General features: G+C 44.1%; 1 protein-coding gene across 2 annotated transcripts; it reads left to right on the top strand.

Annotated features, from left to right (window-relative positions):
* Nucleotides 1-8,458: 8,458 nt before the first annotated feature.
* On the top strand, nucleotides 8,459-18,432 carry si:ch211-149e23.4 (uncharacterized). Of its 2 annotated transcripts, none has more exons than XM_053422038.1 (14): nucleotides 8,459-8,611; nucleotides 10,622-10,948; nucleotides 11,108-11,416; nucleotides 13,080-13,361; nucleotides 13,445-13,601; nucleotides 14,092-14,261; nucleotides 14,353-14,634; nucleotides 14,766-15,068; nucleotides 15,174-15,458; nucleotides 15,548-15,710; nucleotides 16,322-16,477; nucleotides 16,594-16,669; nucleotides 17,862-17,889; nucleotides 18,033-18,432. In XM_053422038.1, exons 1-13 carry the CDS (start codon nucleotides 8,494-8,496, stop codon nucleotides 17,886-17,888), a joined length of 2,655 nt encoding a protein of 884 aa, XP_053278013.1. In that variant the 5' UTR covers nucleotides 8,459-8,493; the 3' UTR covers nucleotide 17,889; nucleotides 18,033-18,432. The 2 variants fall into 2 exon arrangements, with proteins under 2 accessions (XP_053278013.1, XP_053278012.1); XM_053422037.1 differs by having other exon boundaries at nucleotides 16,322-16,482.
* The last annotated feature ends 361 nt before the right edge of the window (nucleotides 18,433-18,793 follow it).

Below are 18,793 nucleotides of genomic sequence, written 5' to 3'. Positions count from 1 at the left end.
TCGTAGAAAGTGGCTTTGTTGTCAGGTGAATCAGAATATGCACCTTTTTCTAAATGATCTGGCTTGAACAGTAACAGTCACTGTATGAATATATTAATCCTCTTCTCCCAATGTTCTGTCATTAGGTTTGTATGGAACACACCTAAAGCAATAAGTTCAGTCCACAACAAAAGTATAACCTGATACTAACAATGAGTAACTGTAAGTTGCAAGTTGTTATATAACCTTATATATCATTTGAGCTCCTGTTCCAAGCTACCTGTCAAATCTACGTTCAGCTATTCATTCTCCCTGCAGATCTGTTCGGGCTCAACTGAAGGAAATGTCTGGTTGTTCGGCGACACTTCCTCTCTAAGCTCACCAGTTGCTCCCTGACTTTACCGGCCTTCTGCTTAGTGTTGAGCAGGTCACTCAAAGTGGCTTCTTAATGTGGACAATTGCAGCTGTGAGTAATTCCTGTTCCCTCGATGTACAGAGGAAGAGAGAGAACGTGAGAGAGAGAGAGAGAGGGATCAAATGCAACAAAGGCTTCCTGTCAGTGTTGATTCAGGGATGTATCCTAAACTTTAAACTAAAAAAGAGCCTGCTTAAGTTTCGTCATATTTTCTTGACCCTCTGTGCATCAGTCCAATCCAGGATCAACACTTTGCATGACGTCCTGAGAAAACTTTCCCCCTCGTGTACAGTTGTGTTGGTTTACTTTCACATTTCCGTTAAAAAAAATCTATGAATGTATCATGATTCTGCCCCGGCTTCTTGTGTGAACTATTGAGCCTGTTTCCTGGCCCTGGTTTTCTGTTCATGGACTTCTTGTTTATGGACATTCACCTTGGTTTTCCATGTGTTTGGATTTGGTTGTGTTTGGTTGGTTCTATTCACCGTGTTTTGGGTTTCCTATTTTATTTTGAAATTAGGCTCCTTGTACTTTCTGCACTTGTTCCTAATGTGTTTCACCTGTGTTCAATCATCCTGCCTCCAGTGTGTGTGTGTGTGTGTGTGTGTGTGTGTGCGTGTGTGTGTGTGTGTGTGTGTGTGTGTGTGTGTGTGTGTGTGTGTGTGTGTGTGTGTGTGTGTGTCTGTGTCTGTGTGTGTGTGTGTGTCTGTGTGTGTGTGTGTCTGTGTGTGTAAGTCTCTGTGCTTCCCTTTGTCCGTCTTGTTTCCGTTGTCATCTTGTCCGTCTGGTCCTTGTCTGCTGAAGTTGTGTTTTGCAGACATATCTTGTTTCCTAGTGTTCCATAGTGTTTTTTATTCCTTGAACTTCTGTTAATTCATATTGATATGTGCCGGTATTGAAGGAAACACATTTTTTTTCTGGCTGCTACGTTTAGGTCCTCCTGTTTTCCTCATTGCCGACAGAATGTCTCATATATACTTGAAAACTTCCTCACGGTGCTGTTGAGTTTCACCAAACAAGGCCTTAAAAGTCCAATTAAAGTTCATCTTGATTTTGACTTTATTATCAAAACTCTGCAATGCAACCAATGATTTTCACCTTTTCACATGATCACTACTTTAAGTGTCGAGGGAAGTGTGACCTCCTGGTTCTACAACAAGATTCAAATGTACTCCCTTTATTGGTTGTGTGACAGAAGAATGACCCTCAGGCACAAGTTCTTTATTTCAGTCCTGATGAAGACCGTATTTTTGTTCTGGGTATAGATGGCATCACTTCCTTAGATGAGCCTCAGGAACTCACCTCCCCCCTGATTAGAGATGTACAGGTTGCGTTAGCACAGAATGCTGCTTGAAGAGTCCTGTGGTGGAGGAAGCCAGGACGGGTGCCAGGTCTGGAGGGGTGCACAAGCCCAGCCATGCTCAGCGTGTCCAAAACAACCGGTGCAAGAACCAGAACCATCTGCTGTCAATTTCACTTACATTCTCACTTTATGCTCTGCCAGCAGCGACTGATCCTCCCAGCCACGCATAAGCCACCGAGGCTTTGCCGTGGACACCGTGGTTCCCCCTCTGATGTTTGTCTGAGAAAACAAAGGAACAGAGAGAAACGTCCTTCAAAGCAGAATAAATGTACACAAACCGGCCCACAGGCTCAATCTTCTACTTCCTGTTATGATCACATCCGCCTCTCCACTCTTCAAGAGAGTGTTTGAGTAATTTCCACCAACTAAATAACCATTAAGCACTCACAAGCCTGAGCTCAGCCGCTGAAGTACATAAACGGCTTCATGACCTGAACATCAGATGCATCATCTTCAGCTCTGCCACATCGCTGTTTGAGTAATTTCCTCCAATTAAATAACCATTAAGCACTCAGCGTCCTGGCCTCGTCGACCGATAAGATGCATCTAGTTGGAGGAAAAGATTGATCGGAAATGTTGCGTCTCCTGGATAAAACTGCAGCAGTGGTTGTGTGTGTTATTTTAATTATCTTTTTATTGTGGAAAACGAGTGTTTATTCAATTTTTACTCACTCGACATGTTTGCACTTGCAGTAGTTTCAGTTCTGAGCTGCATCACAAGAGGTGACCTTTCAGATGTTTGTGAGAAACTGTATTTCAGTACGAGTCATCGCATTCGACCAACACACAACAATGTGATCATAGAAAACTGTTACTCACCAGGAATCACATGAGCTGTGGGAAATTTACAGCTTCCATCTGGCTAATGTCACATTGTTAGGTAATGGAAAAGCATGAGAAGTAATGTGACTTGTCAGACAATAGCTCATCAACACAACACAAGACAAATGTCATTCAGTATCAATGTAAATTATTATAATGCATTATGTTTTACAGGAGCTGATAAGATAGAATCCACTGTGTGCCCCATAAAAACAAGGTAACGCAGTATTGTGAATGAATGTAGGTTGTGTTGCATGGATTGTAGAAATCCGACTTATTTGCTCGTAGTCTGCATTAAAGGTGTTTCCTGTTTGAAGCTGCTTGTCTGTGGTTAGCAACCCTGCAGCACTGGTTTGTGCCCCACAGCACGTTTTTTGCTCACAGAAAGTATCAATCAATCAAAGTTACATTTGTATACACTTAAGTACTAAGCAAGTATTTATTTATTTATTCACTTGACCGGTGACTAAATATTACGTTTTACTGATTACTTTTGATATTTCAAGTACATTTGACTTGTGTGATTTAAAAGTATAATTTAAAATTTACTTTTATTCACATTACAGAGTGTTTTTACATTGTCATATTGGTACTTTCAAGAGTCGAACCCGTTCAGCAAAAGCCTGGCTAAAAAGGCCCATTGTGGAAACATATACAGTGCCTTGCATAAGTATTCACCCCCTTTGGACTTTTCTACATTTTGTCATGGTATAACCACAGATTAAAATTTATTTCATCGTGAGTTTATGTAATGGACCAACACAAAATAGTGCATCATTTGGAAGTGGGGGGAAATATTACATGGATTTCACAATTATTTAAAAATAAAAATCTGAAAAGTGTTGAGTGCATATGTATTCACCCCCTTTACTGTGAAACCCCTAACAAAGATCTGGTGCGACCAATTGCATTCACAAGTCACATTTGCAAGTCACATAATTAGTAAATAGGGTCCACCTGTCTGCAATTTAATCTCAGTATAAATACACCTGTTCTGTGACGGACTCAGAGTTTGTTGGAGATCATTACTGAACAAACAGCATCATGAAGACCAAGGAGCTCACCAAACAGGTCAGGGATAAAGTTGTGGAGAAATATGAAGCAGGGTTAGGTTATAAAAAAATATCCAGAGCTTTGAACATCTCTCTGAGCACCATAAAATCCATCATAAGAAAATGGAAAGAATATGGCACAACCGCAAACCTACCAAGAGGAGGCCGTCCACCCAAACTGAAGAGTCGGACAAGGAGAAAATGAATCAGAGAAGCAACCAGGAGGCCCATGGTTACTCTGGAGGAGTTGCAGAGATCCACAGCTGAGGTGGGAGAATCTGTCCACAGGACAACTATTAGTCGTCCACTCCACAAATCTGGCCTTTATGGAAGAGTGGCAAGAAGAAAGCCATTGTTGAAAGGGATCCATAAAAAATCCTGTTTGGAGTTTGCCAGAAGCCATGTGGGAGACACAGCAAACATGTGGAAGAAGGTGCTCTGGTCAGATGAGACCAAAATTGAACTTTTTGGCCTCAATGCAAAACGCTATGTGTGGTGAAAACCCAACACTGCCCATCACCCTGAGCACACCATCCCAACAGTGAAACATGGTGGTGGTAGCGTCATGCTGTGGGGATGCTTCTCTTCAGCAGGTACAGGGAAACTGGTCAGAATAGAGGGAAAGATGGATGGAGCCAAATACAGGGAAATCCTTGAAGAAAATCTGATGCAGTCTGCAAAAGACTTGAGACTGGGGCGGAGGTTCATCTTCCAGCAGGACAATGACCCTAAACATACAGCCAGAGCTACAAAGGAATGGTTTGGATTAAAGAATGTTAATGTCTTAAAATGGCCCAGTCAAAGCCCAGACCTCAATCCAATAGAGAATCTATGGCAAGACTTGAAGATTGCGGTTCACAGACGGTCTCCATCCAATCTGACTGAGCTTCATCTTTTTTGCCAAGAAGAATGGACAAACCTTTCCATCTCTAGATGTGCAAAGCTGGTAGAGACATACCCCAAAAGACTTGCAGCTGTAATTGCAGCGAAAGGGGGTTCTACCAAGTATTGACACAGGGGGGTGAATACTTATGCACCCAACAGATGTCAACTTTTTTGTTCTCATTATTGTTTGTGTCACAATAAAATTTATTTTGCACCTCCAAAGTACTATGCATGTTTTGTTGATCAAACGGGAAAAAGTTTATTTAAGTCTATTTGAATTCCAGTTAGTAACAGTACATAATGGGAAAAAGTCCAAGGGGGGTGAATACTTATGCAAGGCACTGTAACTTATTCATGTGTGTTCCTTCAACTCAATTCAAAATTGGCGATGAGTCTGCCGTAAATGCAATGCTACCAAGCGGACCAATCACAACATTTGCAGTCTGCGTCAACACATAGTTATATTTTGGGGAGGTGCACGTCAGGGTACTGGGTGGAGCTCTGCGTAGGCTATACGTCTAAGGTAGGCTACAACGTAAATTCAACAAAAAAGCATGAATTGGGCTTAAGATGAGAAGCTATGGCCAACAGATATGTTAGCAGAAAAAGTAGCCATGCTAAACCTTCTGCAATGCTAACCTTATTAGCTTAGCAAAAAGGTTGCACCTCAATTCAGGGGCTGCGACCTCTTGTGGCTGCATTTGAACTCACAGTGGATCATCTAGGCCATCCCGTTTCGAAGGTTTCTTCAAACAGGGATGAAAAATGCATTATTCTATTACAACACATCGAAGGATCCAACAGATGGATCCTTCTCGGGCCAAATCTATCCCAGGATTTATTGCACGATGAAGTTAACAAGCCACTCAAAGTAGCTATAAACGCAATGGTGAAAGTGGGGCAAGCTGGTGTCACAAACAGGAATTCCTACGTGGACGAGAACGTCTCATTTGAGTTAAGCCTTTCGTAGTCTACGTGGCCCACTGAGGCCCCGGAATTGCAACACAGCCAAAGACAGCGAAAGGTTGGAAACGACTGGAAACTAGGGAACATCCTGTCTCGGTCCAAAGAAGAAAAAAAACTGTAAAAACACATGTTTTTCTACACCTTTTGTTTTGGTTCACATTAAAAAGACATTTTAATGTTTAAATGTGACATTTAGAGCTCTGGAGGCCGATTCTTCACATTTAGTTGGAACCAATCCCTGTCCTCCCATTCAAGACAACTCTCCACTTGAAGACGTCTAAACTCCTGCTCCTCTTTTTAGTTGATGCATCCAATTAAGGTTTGCTGACGCTATGGATACTCATGTGCTGTCATAATAAGACGAGTTTCTCTCATGGTGATTTGCATTTGGAAGCATGAGTTCTGAAGAGCTTTGAGCTTTGAGCTTGAAACTTGGAATTCTTTTATCTTGGAAATTTCCAGCCTTTGATGCGAATCAAATGCAGCATTAACGAAGCCACTGAGCTTTCGAAGCCAACAGGCTGCTGTCTGTCTTCTTTTGACACTGCATAAAACTTAATAACCAAATCCAGGCTAAGATGGAAAGTGTTAACTCTAATGTCCGAAGATGGCTGCTCGAGGAGGCCGTTCAGACACCTTGAAGCCAAGGAGGCAAAACAAGACAAATTATTTCAAAACAAAACCTGTCTGTCTGCCTCGCCAACCAAACCTTTTTAGTGTTTTCTCTCTGCGAGTGCCGACCACACACGTGCTTACAAACGGGAATGGTATTAGATTGTACTTGAAGATTTATTTAGCCCAGAGAGAAGAGCATGGTACTGATATTTCCTTTAATTTTCTCTTTGTGCACAAATGCCAGCAGTGTCACAGGCCAATTCCGGAATGTGACTCAGACTGATAGTGGCGTATCAATCAAGTGTGTGTGACAAGAGTGGAATCTGTTTTGTTGATTGTGTGTGTGTGTAGGAGGGCTGGAGGCTTCATGATAATCCAGCTGTGAATGAATAACAGCAGGAAGAGATGGTGCAGATGATCGGTGATTTTCCCTCCTGGAGAAAGTGATGATAAGGTCCCACAGAGTTAAGTAGGTTAACACACAACCCTTCACGGGAAGGTTTGCTCGTGTTTTACTGCACACACATTATTACTGGCCAATCACCAACCACCTTTTTCCAGCTGTATTTCAACAAGGCCATTGAGGAAGTGATGGCTCGATAGACAGCCCGGCGAACTTTACATCTGTAAAGTCTATAAATACCTGGTCTGTGAGATGTTAACAGTTCATCATCAGTGAAATGCATTAGCTCGCAGACAGTAGGGCACACCCGGAAAAGACCGATTTTGTTCCAGACCCTTATTCCAAATTCCGCCCACCTTCGGGGAATAACCACTTCAGGTAATCTGATTAGCAGGTCCAAATTACCTCCAGCTCCACATGCATATGATTGCACCAGGTTTTAAGCGATAGACACAACTAGGCCTTGAATGTTTGCCCCCCCAGAATCAAATGTTGCATGTAATTCCACTGATGGACTGAACTGTGTTTTACCTTCCGGAGATATCATCTATCGTGGTAGGAGTCAGGTTGAGGAGCCAGACTGGAAGTAATCAACGCTTTAGTCTGGCTTTGATCATCCCCACCAAAAGCTCTGTCATCGATCTGTGACGCAGAAGCTGATTTGCAAATATAGATTTGCAAAGTCCCAGTTTGATTTCCCTTCATCTTTTATTCAGTCTCTTTCCAAAACAAAATAACTGAACAGAAACTCAAGAGACAAAGATAGGATACTTTGGCTCGAACAACACTCCGATACCAGTTACTCAAAACTCTTTGAAGCACTTTCAAATCTAGATTTAACGGATAGTTCACCAAAAATTAGGAGGAGAATATGGAGGGGTGGTTGAAGTGTTTGAGTCCACAGAACCTTTTTGGAGTTTCAGGGGTAAACCGCTTTGTAGCCATATCCAATACAATTGAAATTAATGCTGACCACTTCTTCAAACGTAAAAAAACAACTGAAAAAAACATAACTGCCTCCATACCGCCCCTGACATTCAAATTTGAATCAAACAAGGTCATTTGCACCGCCTTCTTAGATAAGATAAGAAAAGGCCTTCTAAGGCTTTTTTTTAAAGGATGTTTGTCACCAGCAGTACATTGATTGTGCTGTAGTGAGAGTAACACACGTCATAATTCGTTCACATACTTCAACAATTCTCACCACAGTTGCCAGTTTCGTTCCAGATGAAGCCTGCATATGTCATCAAATTGTGTTGTCTGCATTTTTTTTCTTTTTGTAATTGTCGAGTAGTAAACTGTCATTCTCATGTGGTGTGGATGACTCAAGACTGAAACTTGATCAACTTATACAGGAAACAAGATTCACATTTTAAATGTCCTGAGCTGCTGTTTGACGCAGAGCTCGTCAACCAAAACGTCCACGTTTGCTTCTGTTTGCAGTTTTTTGCGCAGGATGAGAAACTGTGTTCAGCAAATACTTCTGACTGGAAGAAAAAAACACACAAACACACAGCGTTCACTCAAAGTGAATTAGAGAAGCATTATGCAATAAAACAATACCCAGAGGTGAGTGATTTCCCAAACTGCTGGTCTTGAGGAGCAGGGAGACAGGCGGTCTCTGAGAGCCGTGCAGGGACGGGACCGGTATGAATGATGCATGGCTTTACCACTTCCCAAGGCGCCTTTCTATATGAGGTGGCTGAGTAACTGAACAGACACTTCCTGCGTGGCGTCTTGGACCGTGGGCATCTGAGCAGTGAAAACTGTGAGAGACATGTAAATCTGCAGGGACTCCCATGCACAGAGGGACAATAATGGTTTTAGAAAGCTAAAGGGAGAAGTGGTTCTACGTGCACATACCCAGTGTGCGTGTGCCTGTGTGTGTGTGTGTGTGTGGCAGTGAACACGCAAGCACAGAGGCACATGCACATCAGTGTCAGCTGCAGAGGGTGTGTACCTACAACCATAAACCACAGAACACACACTTTAAATGCCTTTATGTCTCACATGCACTCAGTCTATTTCACTCGATGACACCATCATGGGATGCTCGGGGCTGTTGATTTTGGGTCTCTTCATGAATGTTGCTCACTGCTCGGAAATTCTGGGTAAGTCTGCATAGCTGCAGTCCGTCTGTGACCGTCAGCTGTTTATGAGCTTACTTTACTGGCCCTGTAGGTCTTATTTAACCTGTGGCATTTACACGAAACAGTGCAGCCATGGCTTTCCTGAGTGATTACTCCAATTATAAATGCACACGGGCAATAAAGCCACACGCCAGATGCATTTTTAAAAACGAACTATTCCTGCAATTTATTACTGTTTGCATGTTGGTCTTGTTACTCTGGCTGTCCGTTTATTATTATTGATCAGCAGTGTCACCTAAAAACCACATTAGTTCGTTTACAGCCTTTTAAAGTTAATATATGAGCGTCGTTAACATGTTGTTGTTTTTTTTCATTGTGTCAGGGGACAACCCACTGCAGGACAAACTTTACTTAGATGATCCTGCTGTTTGGTTTTGGGTTGAGTCAAATCTGCAGAGTCACAGCGAGGTTCCAGCTGGAGATGAAAGTTTAAATGTGTGAAAAAGCAGTTTTTCCTGCGAAGCCGAAACTCTTTTATTTGTTTACCACTTCCCCCGGTGTGCAGAGGAAAGAGTCTCTGTGTCTGTGCTTGGTGATGCATTTGGTGAGAGAAAGAAGACCCTGGGGCTCAGGAAATATGATGCAGTGCATGAATGCATGATTTTTTTATTCTCCTCTCAGTTATTACTTTACTTGTATCCTTAAGGTGTGCCTTCTCCATGCTTGGCTGACATTTATTTTGGCAATAACCTGCAAGGGCAAATGAAGTATGAACCCACTAGGCATAATTGAACTGATAGAGCATATTTATTTCTCTCTCTCTCTCTCTCTCTCTCTCTCTCTCTCTCTCTCTCTCTCTCTCTCTCTCTCTCTCTCTCTCTCTCTCTCTCTCTGTGTCCTTTAAGGACTTGGAGTCTCTCCACCTTGTTTCCGTTATGTAAAATAAAACCAACAGAGTTTCAGCCTTGAACTGTGTCTGATGCACGCAGCCTATTTTAGGCTGCAGCAGCTGGCTGTGTGTTCACTGGTTATCCACCGAGCAGTGCTGCAGCAAGCTGTCGCCATTTTACTCATCGTGCATCCAAAGCTGAATAGAAGGTCTTGGCTCCAAGCAGCTGATAGAGCAAAGTGTGTCCTCAAGTGCACTTTGATGAAGTCAGCAGAGGTAGCAGAGTGACGGGTACTTGGTATTCACTGGAGTCCACACGCTGTCCCTGCTGCAAGTGCTAAAAACTGCCAGCTTCTATTAAATGTCCTTTTCTTTGAGGCCTTCTCTAATCGTTGCTGATTTCTCACTGGTGCGAAGGGATGAGTTTGCTGGAGTCGGGAAATGGATCAGGGCGTAACTTTTGGACGGGTCTGTTATCTATGCACTGCAGAGGGGACGAGGAAGAATTTATATGAGCTGTGGGCCAGGTAATGGGCCACCTTCTTCGAGGAGGACGCTGCAGAACTGTAATGAGACAGTTTGAGACAATTTTCTAATTTCGTTATCCTTACCCTAACCCTAAGTATCCCTCATAGGTTTTTGACCATAAACCTTAAACAAATGGCATTTGATTAGTTTACATTAGATTGTCAACACACAAAACTAAGATTGTGATAATAGTGAACATTTCTTCTTAAACATCAGCAGATTAGCATGGTCACTGTGACATTGTTGACATGCTGACATTAACGTTTCGCACTCAAAGCACTGTTAGCATTTCTGCAAACTCTTACTCTGGTGTATATTGATTATTGGAACGTTCTAATCATTATAAAATAAATGACAACCTCATGACCACTGACCCGGTTAGTCTGCCTCATCCATCACCATTTCACTTAACCAGGGAAACACAATAGGAAGTGCACAAACCCCCTTTCATAGGGACAACAATGGACATTTATCAGCCCGGCCGTCTGTCCTCTCAGGATCCAGAACAATCACATTTTCTCCCTCAACACCTCACTGATCTGCTTGTGTTTGCAATTTCGAAAATAAAGCTCAGATGAACTAATGACCTCTCGTTGTGCTGTTCTTCGTCTCAGATCAGAGTGAAGAGCCGATAGAGATCACACACAACGTCACGGCAGTCCTGGGAGAAGTGGTGTACCTGAGCTGCAGGTACCTCGGCGACAGTGAGATCCAGAGCGCCAAGTGGATTCGTCAGATTAACTCTAGAGTTAAATCCAAGGGACTGGCAGGATTTTTAAATGGTCAACCGTTTAGCCGCGGCGACTTCTCGGAGCCGGAGTCTGTCACCAACCTCACGGTCCAGATGACAGTGTCCAGTGTGGAGGTAGAGGGCGAGTACCTCTGTGAGTTTGAAACTGAAGAAGCATCTTATTCTGACAGAGCTTTTGTCACAGTACTCGGTAAGTCAAGCCAATAATGTCTTTCATTTGTTCAGATGAGGTTATGATTTAAATATCTGGCTCCATAGGGTCACATCTGTGGCAACACCAGTCTCATTTTGATTCATTTTCAGACACACGTGCATGGCTGACATGTTTTACATCTCAATTCATTCACAGCTCGGCCTGATGTGCAGATCCTCGTGAACGCTGAGACCATAAACGGCACTCACTTCCAGTCGGTGTCATGCTCTGCCATCGGGGGCAGGCCCTCACCTCAGATCAGCTGGGTGCTTCCCGGCCGCTCTCCCTCAGATTACCCCTTCACTGTGAGCGAGAGCAACACAGCTCACTCGAACGGCACGTTCACTCAGCAGAGCTTCCTCCGCTTCCCCACGCACCTGCAGGACGAGGACAGCGTGACCTGCGAAGTTCAACACCCGACCCTCCCAAACCCCAAACTCACCACAGTGAGGGTGGAGACCTACAGTACGCTCACACTCAGCAGCACTTTGCATCTCTCTTTGTGTGTTTGTTGCAAGGAGGTGATAAACAGCGTTGTATCGCATCAGCAGTCAGAGTTTTGTAATCATACCTTAGCATAAACTCCACAATAACTGTCTCCTGCTGATTTTTCACGTTTACCGTCACTTCCCACCGCTCCACAAAAACACAGTGACAGATCATAAATCACAATGCGCAGTGTAATGCATTCATGTGGGGATGCGTTTCACTGGTTTTACGCATATGGAAAAACCATAATGCAGCAATAACCTTGTAACTAATCAATCATATCATTTCATACCAAAGTGCAGTTTGTTGTTTGGTGACTGCATTGCTACTCATTCTTTTGACAAGAAAAGTTCTCACACAGTCTTGTTAAGTGGTTAAAAAAAAGGCCAATTTTGCACATTTCACCAACAAAGTTCTTTCCTCTCATAAAGTATTAATGCTGCATAGGATAAACACATCTTAATTTCAAGCTTGCACCTTCCTTGTGGCAAAGATTTGTCCACTTACAAGTTTTTTTGTATTAACTTTACAAGGTTGAACATTTAATGCTGTTTGAAAACAGGCAAACATGTAGTATGTATATTCACATTGTTTTTACATCGTTTAATTTTGCACAGATCATCCCAAGATGATTGATTTTGCATTTGCATTTTGAACTCAAGCCCAAAAAAACTTTAGGCTGCCAAGAAACAGCTGGTGGAACAGTAACCTGCAAAGTTGCAACCTCTAACAAACATGAAACATAAAAAAATAGGTGACCATTTTAATTTGGGCTTCTACCTCTGAATGCTCTTGGTACACCACCATGCGAAGAGAGATCACATTTTTAAAGCCCCCGACCGGAAGCAACACAGTACAAGTGAAGCTGTTGAGTTGTTTCAATCGGTCTAAATTGGTTAATTTACTATTTCATTTGTTTAAAATCTCTTTTACTGTTTATTTCTGCCAGTGCAGTATGTTTTTGAAAGTCCTTTGCATCCAGCTTCACTTCGGGCCGAGCAAATGGTTAAAATCCCTCCATGGATGTTCATACAGCAGGTTTACGATTACAATCTCATTAGCATAAGCCAGGCTCGTTTGCCCATGATGCATTCACAGTCCACTGAATCACTGCAGCTTAGGTAATGCTCCAACTGCTGTGGTAAAAATCCACACATAACTTTAGGTGTTAACAGATGGAAAATTCAAAGCCAAAGTGTTTAAATCGTACAAATCCTTCCCCGGCAGCCGAGCTATTAAGAGCTGTTAGCTCACTCCTCTCACTCATTAGGGGAGGCTGGCTGTAGCATGACACAGCAGCTTTTATGTATTTGATAATAGATTGTGATCTCTGCCGAGTCCCTGTATTAAAGCATGTGGTCGTCTCAGCTTTGGTTGGACGGCAGCTGGGCCAGACATCTGCTCTCAGCTGCAGCCCGGCCAACAGATGGGACAGGTGATAAGTCTACGTCTCCCAAACCCAAGCAGAAGCCCCTTATGGTCTGTGTTTAGCTAACATCCAGCTCATCCGGCCTGAGCTTCCTATTAAACAAAAACACCTTGAGCCTTTCACTTGATATCTGACTATTTTAATTCACTGGAAAAAACACGAGAGCCTGTGAAAGAAAAACTCTTCTCGCTTTTCTTTCCTGCTCTGCAGCGAGGCCAAATGTGACCATTAAAGCAGAGATGGTACAGAGAGGAGGAAATGAGTTCTGGGTGGTCTCGTGCATTTCCTCTGGAGGGAGACCCGACACTGACATCTCCCTGGCTTTGAGCAGCGATGAGGAGCTGGAAAAAGAAAACGGCACAGACTCCGACATGCAAAGAAGCTCAGTCGTCCTCCCTGCAGCGGCGTACGAGGGCCACAACGTCACCTGTGTGTTCGACCACCCCAAGTTTACACAGGTCCAGTCCAGAGCCCTAACTCTGCCGTCTTTTTGTGAGTACCGCCAGTGTCTGGGAAAAACTCTGCTGATGCTCGTGAGGTAAAAGTTCACCACAGATATTCTGTTTGATCCACAGATTTGACTGGAGTTCAGTTGTTGAACTCAGAGACGAGAAACAACAGTGACGACCTCAAACGCTCTGAGAGTTTAGAGCTGGAGGAAGGAGAGCGTGGAGTTGTCATCAGCCTCGAGGTCGTTGGGAATCTGCCACGTTACGATATCACCTGCACAAAGTAAGTGGGAGATTCAAAGGTGATTTAGATTGGGGAAATAATATCATGATTTCCTGAGGGGTTATCTGAACTTTTAGTAATATATTTTTTCATTGAAATTTTTTTATTGTTCCCATTTTCAAAATTTTTACTTTAGATTTTTACATTTCAAGGTAATGCCGTGCGAGTGCTCGTGTCATCAGAAAACTCAGCTGTCAATCACCTTTTCTAGTCTAAATCAGATATAATGGAGTTTTTGTTTTTCTCACGAGTGATTTGAGTAATATTTTTACATAAAGACTGCAACAAGTTCCATATCTTCTGGAGGATGTGGTAACCCATTTGGTGGCGTCTAACCACAAGTGTTAGACAGCAGGAACCCTTTAAACACATCTTCTGATCTAAATGATTATTTATTCAATTGACATTTTTGATCATTTTGCTATTGCTGAATCATTTAAAAACTGAAGCTGGAATCTCTCTTTGTGCATTTGCTTGTGTGTCTCTTCAGAGATGACGGACCCTTGCCCACAGGGCTGGAGCTGGTTGGCAGGAGCCTCACGGTTCAGGGTCCTGTGGAGCTTCAGCTTTCCGGCCTCTACGAGTGTGTCGTCTCCTACCATCATCTGGAAGCCACGCTGCAGATCAACATCACAGTTCATCCTCGTGGTACTCGGCCCGGTAGGTGAACCTGTGAGTGCTTCTCTCATGGTAGATTCCCAGCATCGTATGTGATGTTAATGTGGAACCTCCTCTCCACGCTTCTCCTCAGTTCCTCCCACCATACGAGTTGATTTGCGGACTGAAGGTGGACACCGGGTGATTGAGTGCTCAGCAGCTGATGCTGTTCCTGCCGCCAACGTATCCTGGCTTCTACCAAAGGGTGTGTCTGGAGCCTCTTGGTCCAATTTCACTTCTCATAATGGAAGCCACTCTGTCAGGGGAGTTTTTCTCCTCCCTGCCTGCTCGCCCTCAGAGTTCTCTGCAGAGTGTGTGATAAATCACCCGGCATTTGAGGAGCCAGAGACCAGAAGCATAACGCTGCCTCTTTGTGGTAGGTTCAACAAATCAAGCGAGGGATCAGTAGTGGACACATTTGGCCATGCATGCAAACACCGTCGATTTGATCTACTTCTCCAACGAAACACCTCACATCCTCTGGTTTCACTTCTCTTTCCCTCACAGCTCGAACTAACATCACCATCAACTCCAGCACAGAGTGGAAAGATGGTGAACAGTTCACAAAGGTCGACTGCTCTGCAGACAGTGTTGCCTCTGCAGCAGCTATAACCTGGCATATTGGAACCAGTGACGAGAGCATCGTGGGTAACCTGTCGGAGCCTGAAGTCCAGGCTGATGGCTCGGTTTCAGCCCGTAGCTCCGTTCACTTCTTGACGTCTTTGTATGCCGGTCTGAATTTGACCTGCATGGTGGAGCACCCGAGCCTGGAGGCATCAGAGAGAAGAACAGTACACGTTCCGGCGCAGAGTATGTTACTTCATTCTTTGAAATGTTTCTCTCTGTGACACACACACACACACACCCTCGCCCAGCTGCTCATTTCCTTCCTGTCACCCTGTTATTGTCTTTCAGGAGCCCCTCTGCTGAGCGTGTCTGTGGGCAGACAGCGGGACTCGCACCTCTGGCTGGGCGTGTGTGCCTGCAGAGGAGAGGCTGACGGGACAAACCTCACCTGGGTTCTTCCGCACAATGCTAAAGGTCAAACATCCCTGCACTCAGAGTATGAGGGACGCTCCCTGAGAGCCAGGCTGACTTATCAGTTTCCTCTGGCCCTTCATGAGGGGCAGGACCTGACCTGTGTGTACCAGTTTAAACATGGGAACACAGAAAAGAGGACCGTTCACGTTCCCAGATACTGTGAGTTCAGAAGTACACCTAGCTCAATCCAAATGTAAGAATACACATAAAAGCATCAAAGAAACGAGGTTGAACTGACTCTCCTGCAGATATCTCCGCCGTGAGAGTCCTGAACCGCACGACTCCTCTGCTGAGCCGCTACGGTGGTGAACCCGTCATCCACAGACTGGCTCTCCAGGAAAATGATCACAACCAGAACATACTGCTCCGGGTGGAAGGCAACGTGCCACAGTATGACCTCAGCTGCAAGAGGTGGTGTATCATTATGGTCATCATGGGGAAGCACCTGTACACACAGTGAACTGCACTCAATTTAATGTTCCCATATATTAAAAGAGCTGATACTGATAGAGTTAAGAATGATCAGCTAAAACCGGATTGTTTGCATCACACTAATCCTGTAGAGCTTTGACGTGAATTGCAATTAGTAGTTTGACATTTTGCTAAATACGTAAATTTGCTTTATTTATTGAGTGTGGCTGGAGATATGAAGATCTACAGCCAGGAGATGGTTGGCGTAGCTTTTACTGGAAACGGGAGAAACCAACCGGCTCTGTCCAAAGATGACAACATTAACCTTTAAAAGAAGCTTTAAAAATGCTCACAGATGAACAAGTTGTATCAAGCTTGTTTTTTCTGTATAAAAAACTAAAAGCAAAAGTGTAAAAAAGGACTTGTGGTTTTATGGGGATTTATGTGCGGGACTAGTTCTTGGCCGGGTGCAGTAAACTTCCAGACAAGAGCTCGGTATCAATCTTCTCTGCACCTGTCCGTAATGGCAATAAAGCAAATAAGCATATTTCCAGCAAATGTCAAACTTTTCCTCCGAGGGCAAATTGATTTAGAAGTTCCTGGTGTTTCAGGAGTGACGGCTCGCTGGTCCACATGGAGGGGCTCGCCGTGGTCTTCCCGGCAGGGGTCACGGAGCGGGACGAAGACCTGTACACCTGCTCTGCCTCCTTCTATCACCACGGGGCCGCGGTCAAGATCCAAGTGGAGGTCACGAGCGAGTTCAAAAAGTTCAGTAAGTGCCATGTTGCGTTACTGATTTCCTAAAGGCATGATCGTACCAACGTTATCTGTTTGATCTGGGTGATGTTTGTGTGATGAATCTGTGTGTGTGCATGTGTTGCAGCGCTGGCCGCCATGATCTGCGTTTCTTCGGCCTTGGCCCTCATCATCGTCCTCGCCGTCGCTCTCTGGGTGTGCTGGTGAGTTAATTGCCCCCCCCGCAGATGACAGTTCGCTCGCTCTGCAGGTAATGTGTTGCTGGGCAAATGAGGGCAACGCTGCCAGAGTCATATACGAGACAAACAGGATGTGTGGATCGTTAACCCAACTAACCAAAACCCCAGTGTCGTGCAGTTATTCATAAACAGGAAGCGATGTGGCTGAAGCAGACAGGTGCCGCCGCAGCCCTCATCGCAGACAGGTAGAAAATGTTCCCTCAGTCTGTGTGAACAACAGATTGATGTCTCCAGTTTGCTCTCTGGCTTTTAGCAGTGTTGCGTCTGCACTTGACTGCTGTTGGTTGGCCCGTTATCATCGAAGCCCCTTAGCCAAAGCAAGGGTGAAGGGTTCAAAAAGTCCACATTAGTATAATGAAACTCGAGCTGCCAATCGTCAATGAAAAAGAAAAAGCCACAAAACCATCTCTTAATCTCGATGGTGCTGGAAAATATCCGTGAGTCACACGTCTTTTACAACTGATGTGGGAAATCTGTCCCGATGCTCGAGCTGCTTTATGGCGTCTGGCTGCAGACTTCTCCACATGTCCACGTCCGACGCCAAAATCTGAACTATTCCCAGGAATGTTTGTGAGGATCACATCAGGCCTGTGAATGAGGCTGGTGGTTCAGACGCTACATCAATAGGCCTGCCTCTGTGGTCAGAACATTTGGTCATGGTGCCATTGGCTGACGGCCCCTCTGTCCCATTATGCCCTGCTCCAGTGGGAGGGTCCTGTCCTGTCAGGCTAATTCGGGAAGGTCAGTCACGCAGCGTACAACAAGCATACACATAAAAACATGACTCCCCGGGAGAGACGCTATTTTGGGACCGATGTGGACCCCGTCTCCCCCCCCCCCCTCGTCCACTAGCGGGGACACATTTTTTGAAAACAGCAGCTCTTCATTGAGTTTTATGTCGATAGGCTCAAAACGTACAAAGCGAGCTGCTGCTTCTGACATCAGAGGTCAATGATGAGGACTCGGGACCCCTCTCCTCTGCATCAATATCCTTGTCAAACAATGTATTAGCACCTGCAACATGTCTACTTGAACTGTGTCCGATTGAGCCACACTGTCATCTGGTGGTGATGTCCAACTTCCTCATAAAACATAGATAAATCATAAAAGGGCTTTTCAGATGATTGATACAACCTTTTTTTGTTTTGTTTTGCAGCACAAGAAATACAAGCAATCCAAATAAGGTACAACTACATCTTGATATAATTTTAATTTACAAACATTCACTTTAATTTCCCCTTGTCATCTCTGATTTTGCCCCTTCATACAAATCAGGAACCTAAACTAACCTCCGCTCCTCGGTCTTCCCTCCTTCTCTGAAATCCAGGGGCAGGAGCTCGGCTCTCCTGAGGAGAAGAAGCCAGCGATGGTAGAAAACAACAGCAAGGAATATGCTCAGCTGCTGAATTACTCCATCATCATTGATGTGAGGAGTGCGGTGTGAGGAGGTGGTGAAGGTGGTTTGATTTTTAATACAGCGTTCAGCTTTACATGACACGAAGGCTTCATCTCACTGCAGCACTGTTTAAGAGTTCAATGTGTTTTATATGTGACTGAACTGAAGTGAAAGGATTCCACTGTTTTCCTTCTTTTTAAAGTTCTTAAGATGCCATCGATTTTTAAAAGCATTACTTTTTGCACTTTTTCATGTTATACTTGAATTTTGTTCTCATTTTCTGTGCACGTGTTTACTCCGGTGTTTGACAATAAAATCATGTTTAAATATATTGTTTGTGTTTGTTACCATGTGACTGCACCATTAAAAAACACATGTCCAGACGGCCCACACCCTTCTTACTCACCATCTGCCCTCATGTAAACTTTGGTCGACTTATTCAGTGAGGACATCTGCTGTCACCAGAGTAAGTCTATATATAATATTCGGATTGCCTTATATGATCCGGAAGACAGCAGAATGGACCAACGGCCCCCCACATAAGGCCACAGTGCCGTTACGCCCTCTAGTGGCAGATGGATATGCACACAGCTGAGTGAATCAGGTTTTAGCCCCAGCACAAATTTCATTTCAGGATGCTTTCTGTTATTTCTCTGCCTCTAGTTTATTAAAATCGTATCAAGGCTATAGTG

Source organism: Pleuronectes platessa, chromosome 5 (assembly GCF_947347685.1).
Source record: "Pleuronectes platessa chromosome 5, fPlePla1.1, whole genome shotgun sequence".
NCBI classification, from domain to species: Eukaryota; Metazoa; Chordata; class Actinopteri; order Pleuronectiformes; family Pleuronectidae; genus Pleuronectes; species Pleuronectes platessa.
Note: the sequence above shows the minus strand (reverse complement) of the source record. Positions and strands in the feature narration are given on the sequence as shown.

Bases quoted from the DNA above. Each gene is read 5' to 3' on its own strand.
- si:ch211-149e23.4 (XM_053422037.1), top strand. From the start codon at position 8,494: ATGCCTTTATGTCTCACATGCACTCAGTCTATTTCACTCGATGACACC. The intron at 13,362-13,444 runs GTGAGTACCGCC...TTTGATCCACAG, and splicing joins CCTAACTCTGCCGTCTTTTT to ATTTGACTGGAGTTCAGTTG. The intron at 17,890-18,032 runs GTACAACTACAT...TCTGAAATCCAG, and splicing joins ATACAAGCAATCCAAATAAG to GGGCAGGAGCTCGGCTCTCC.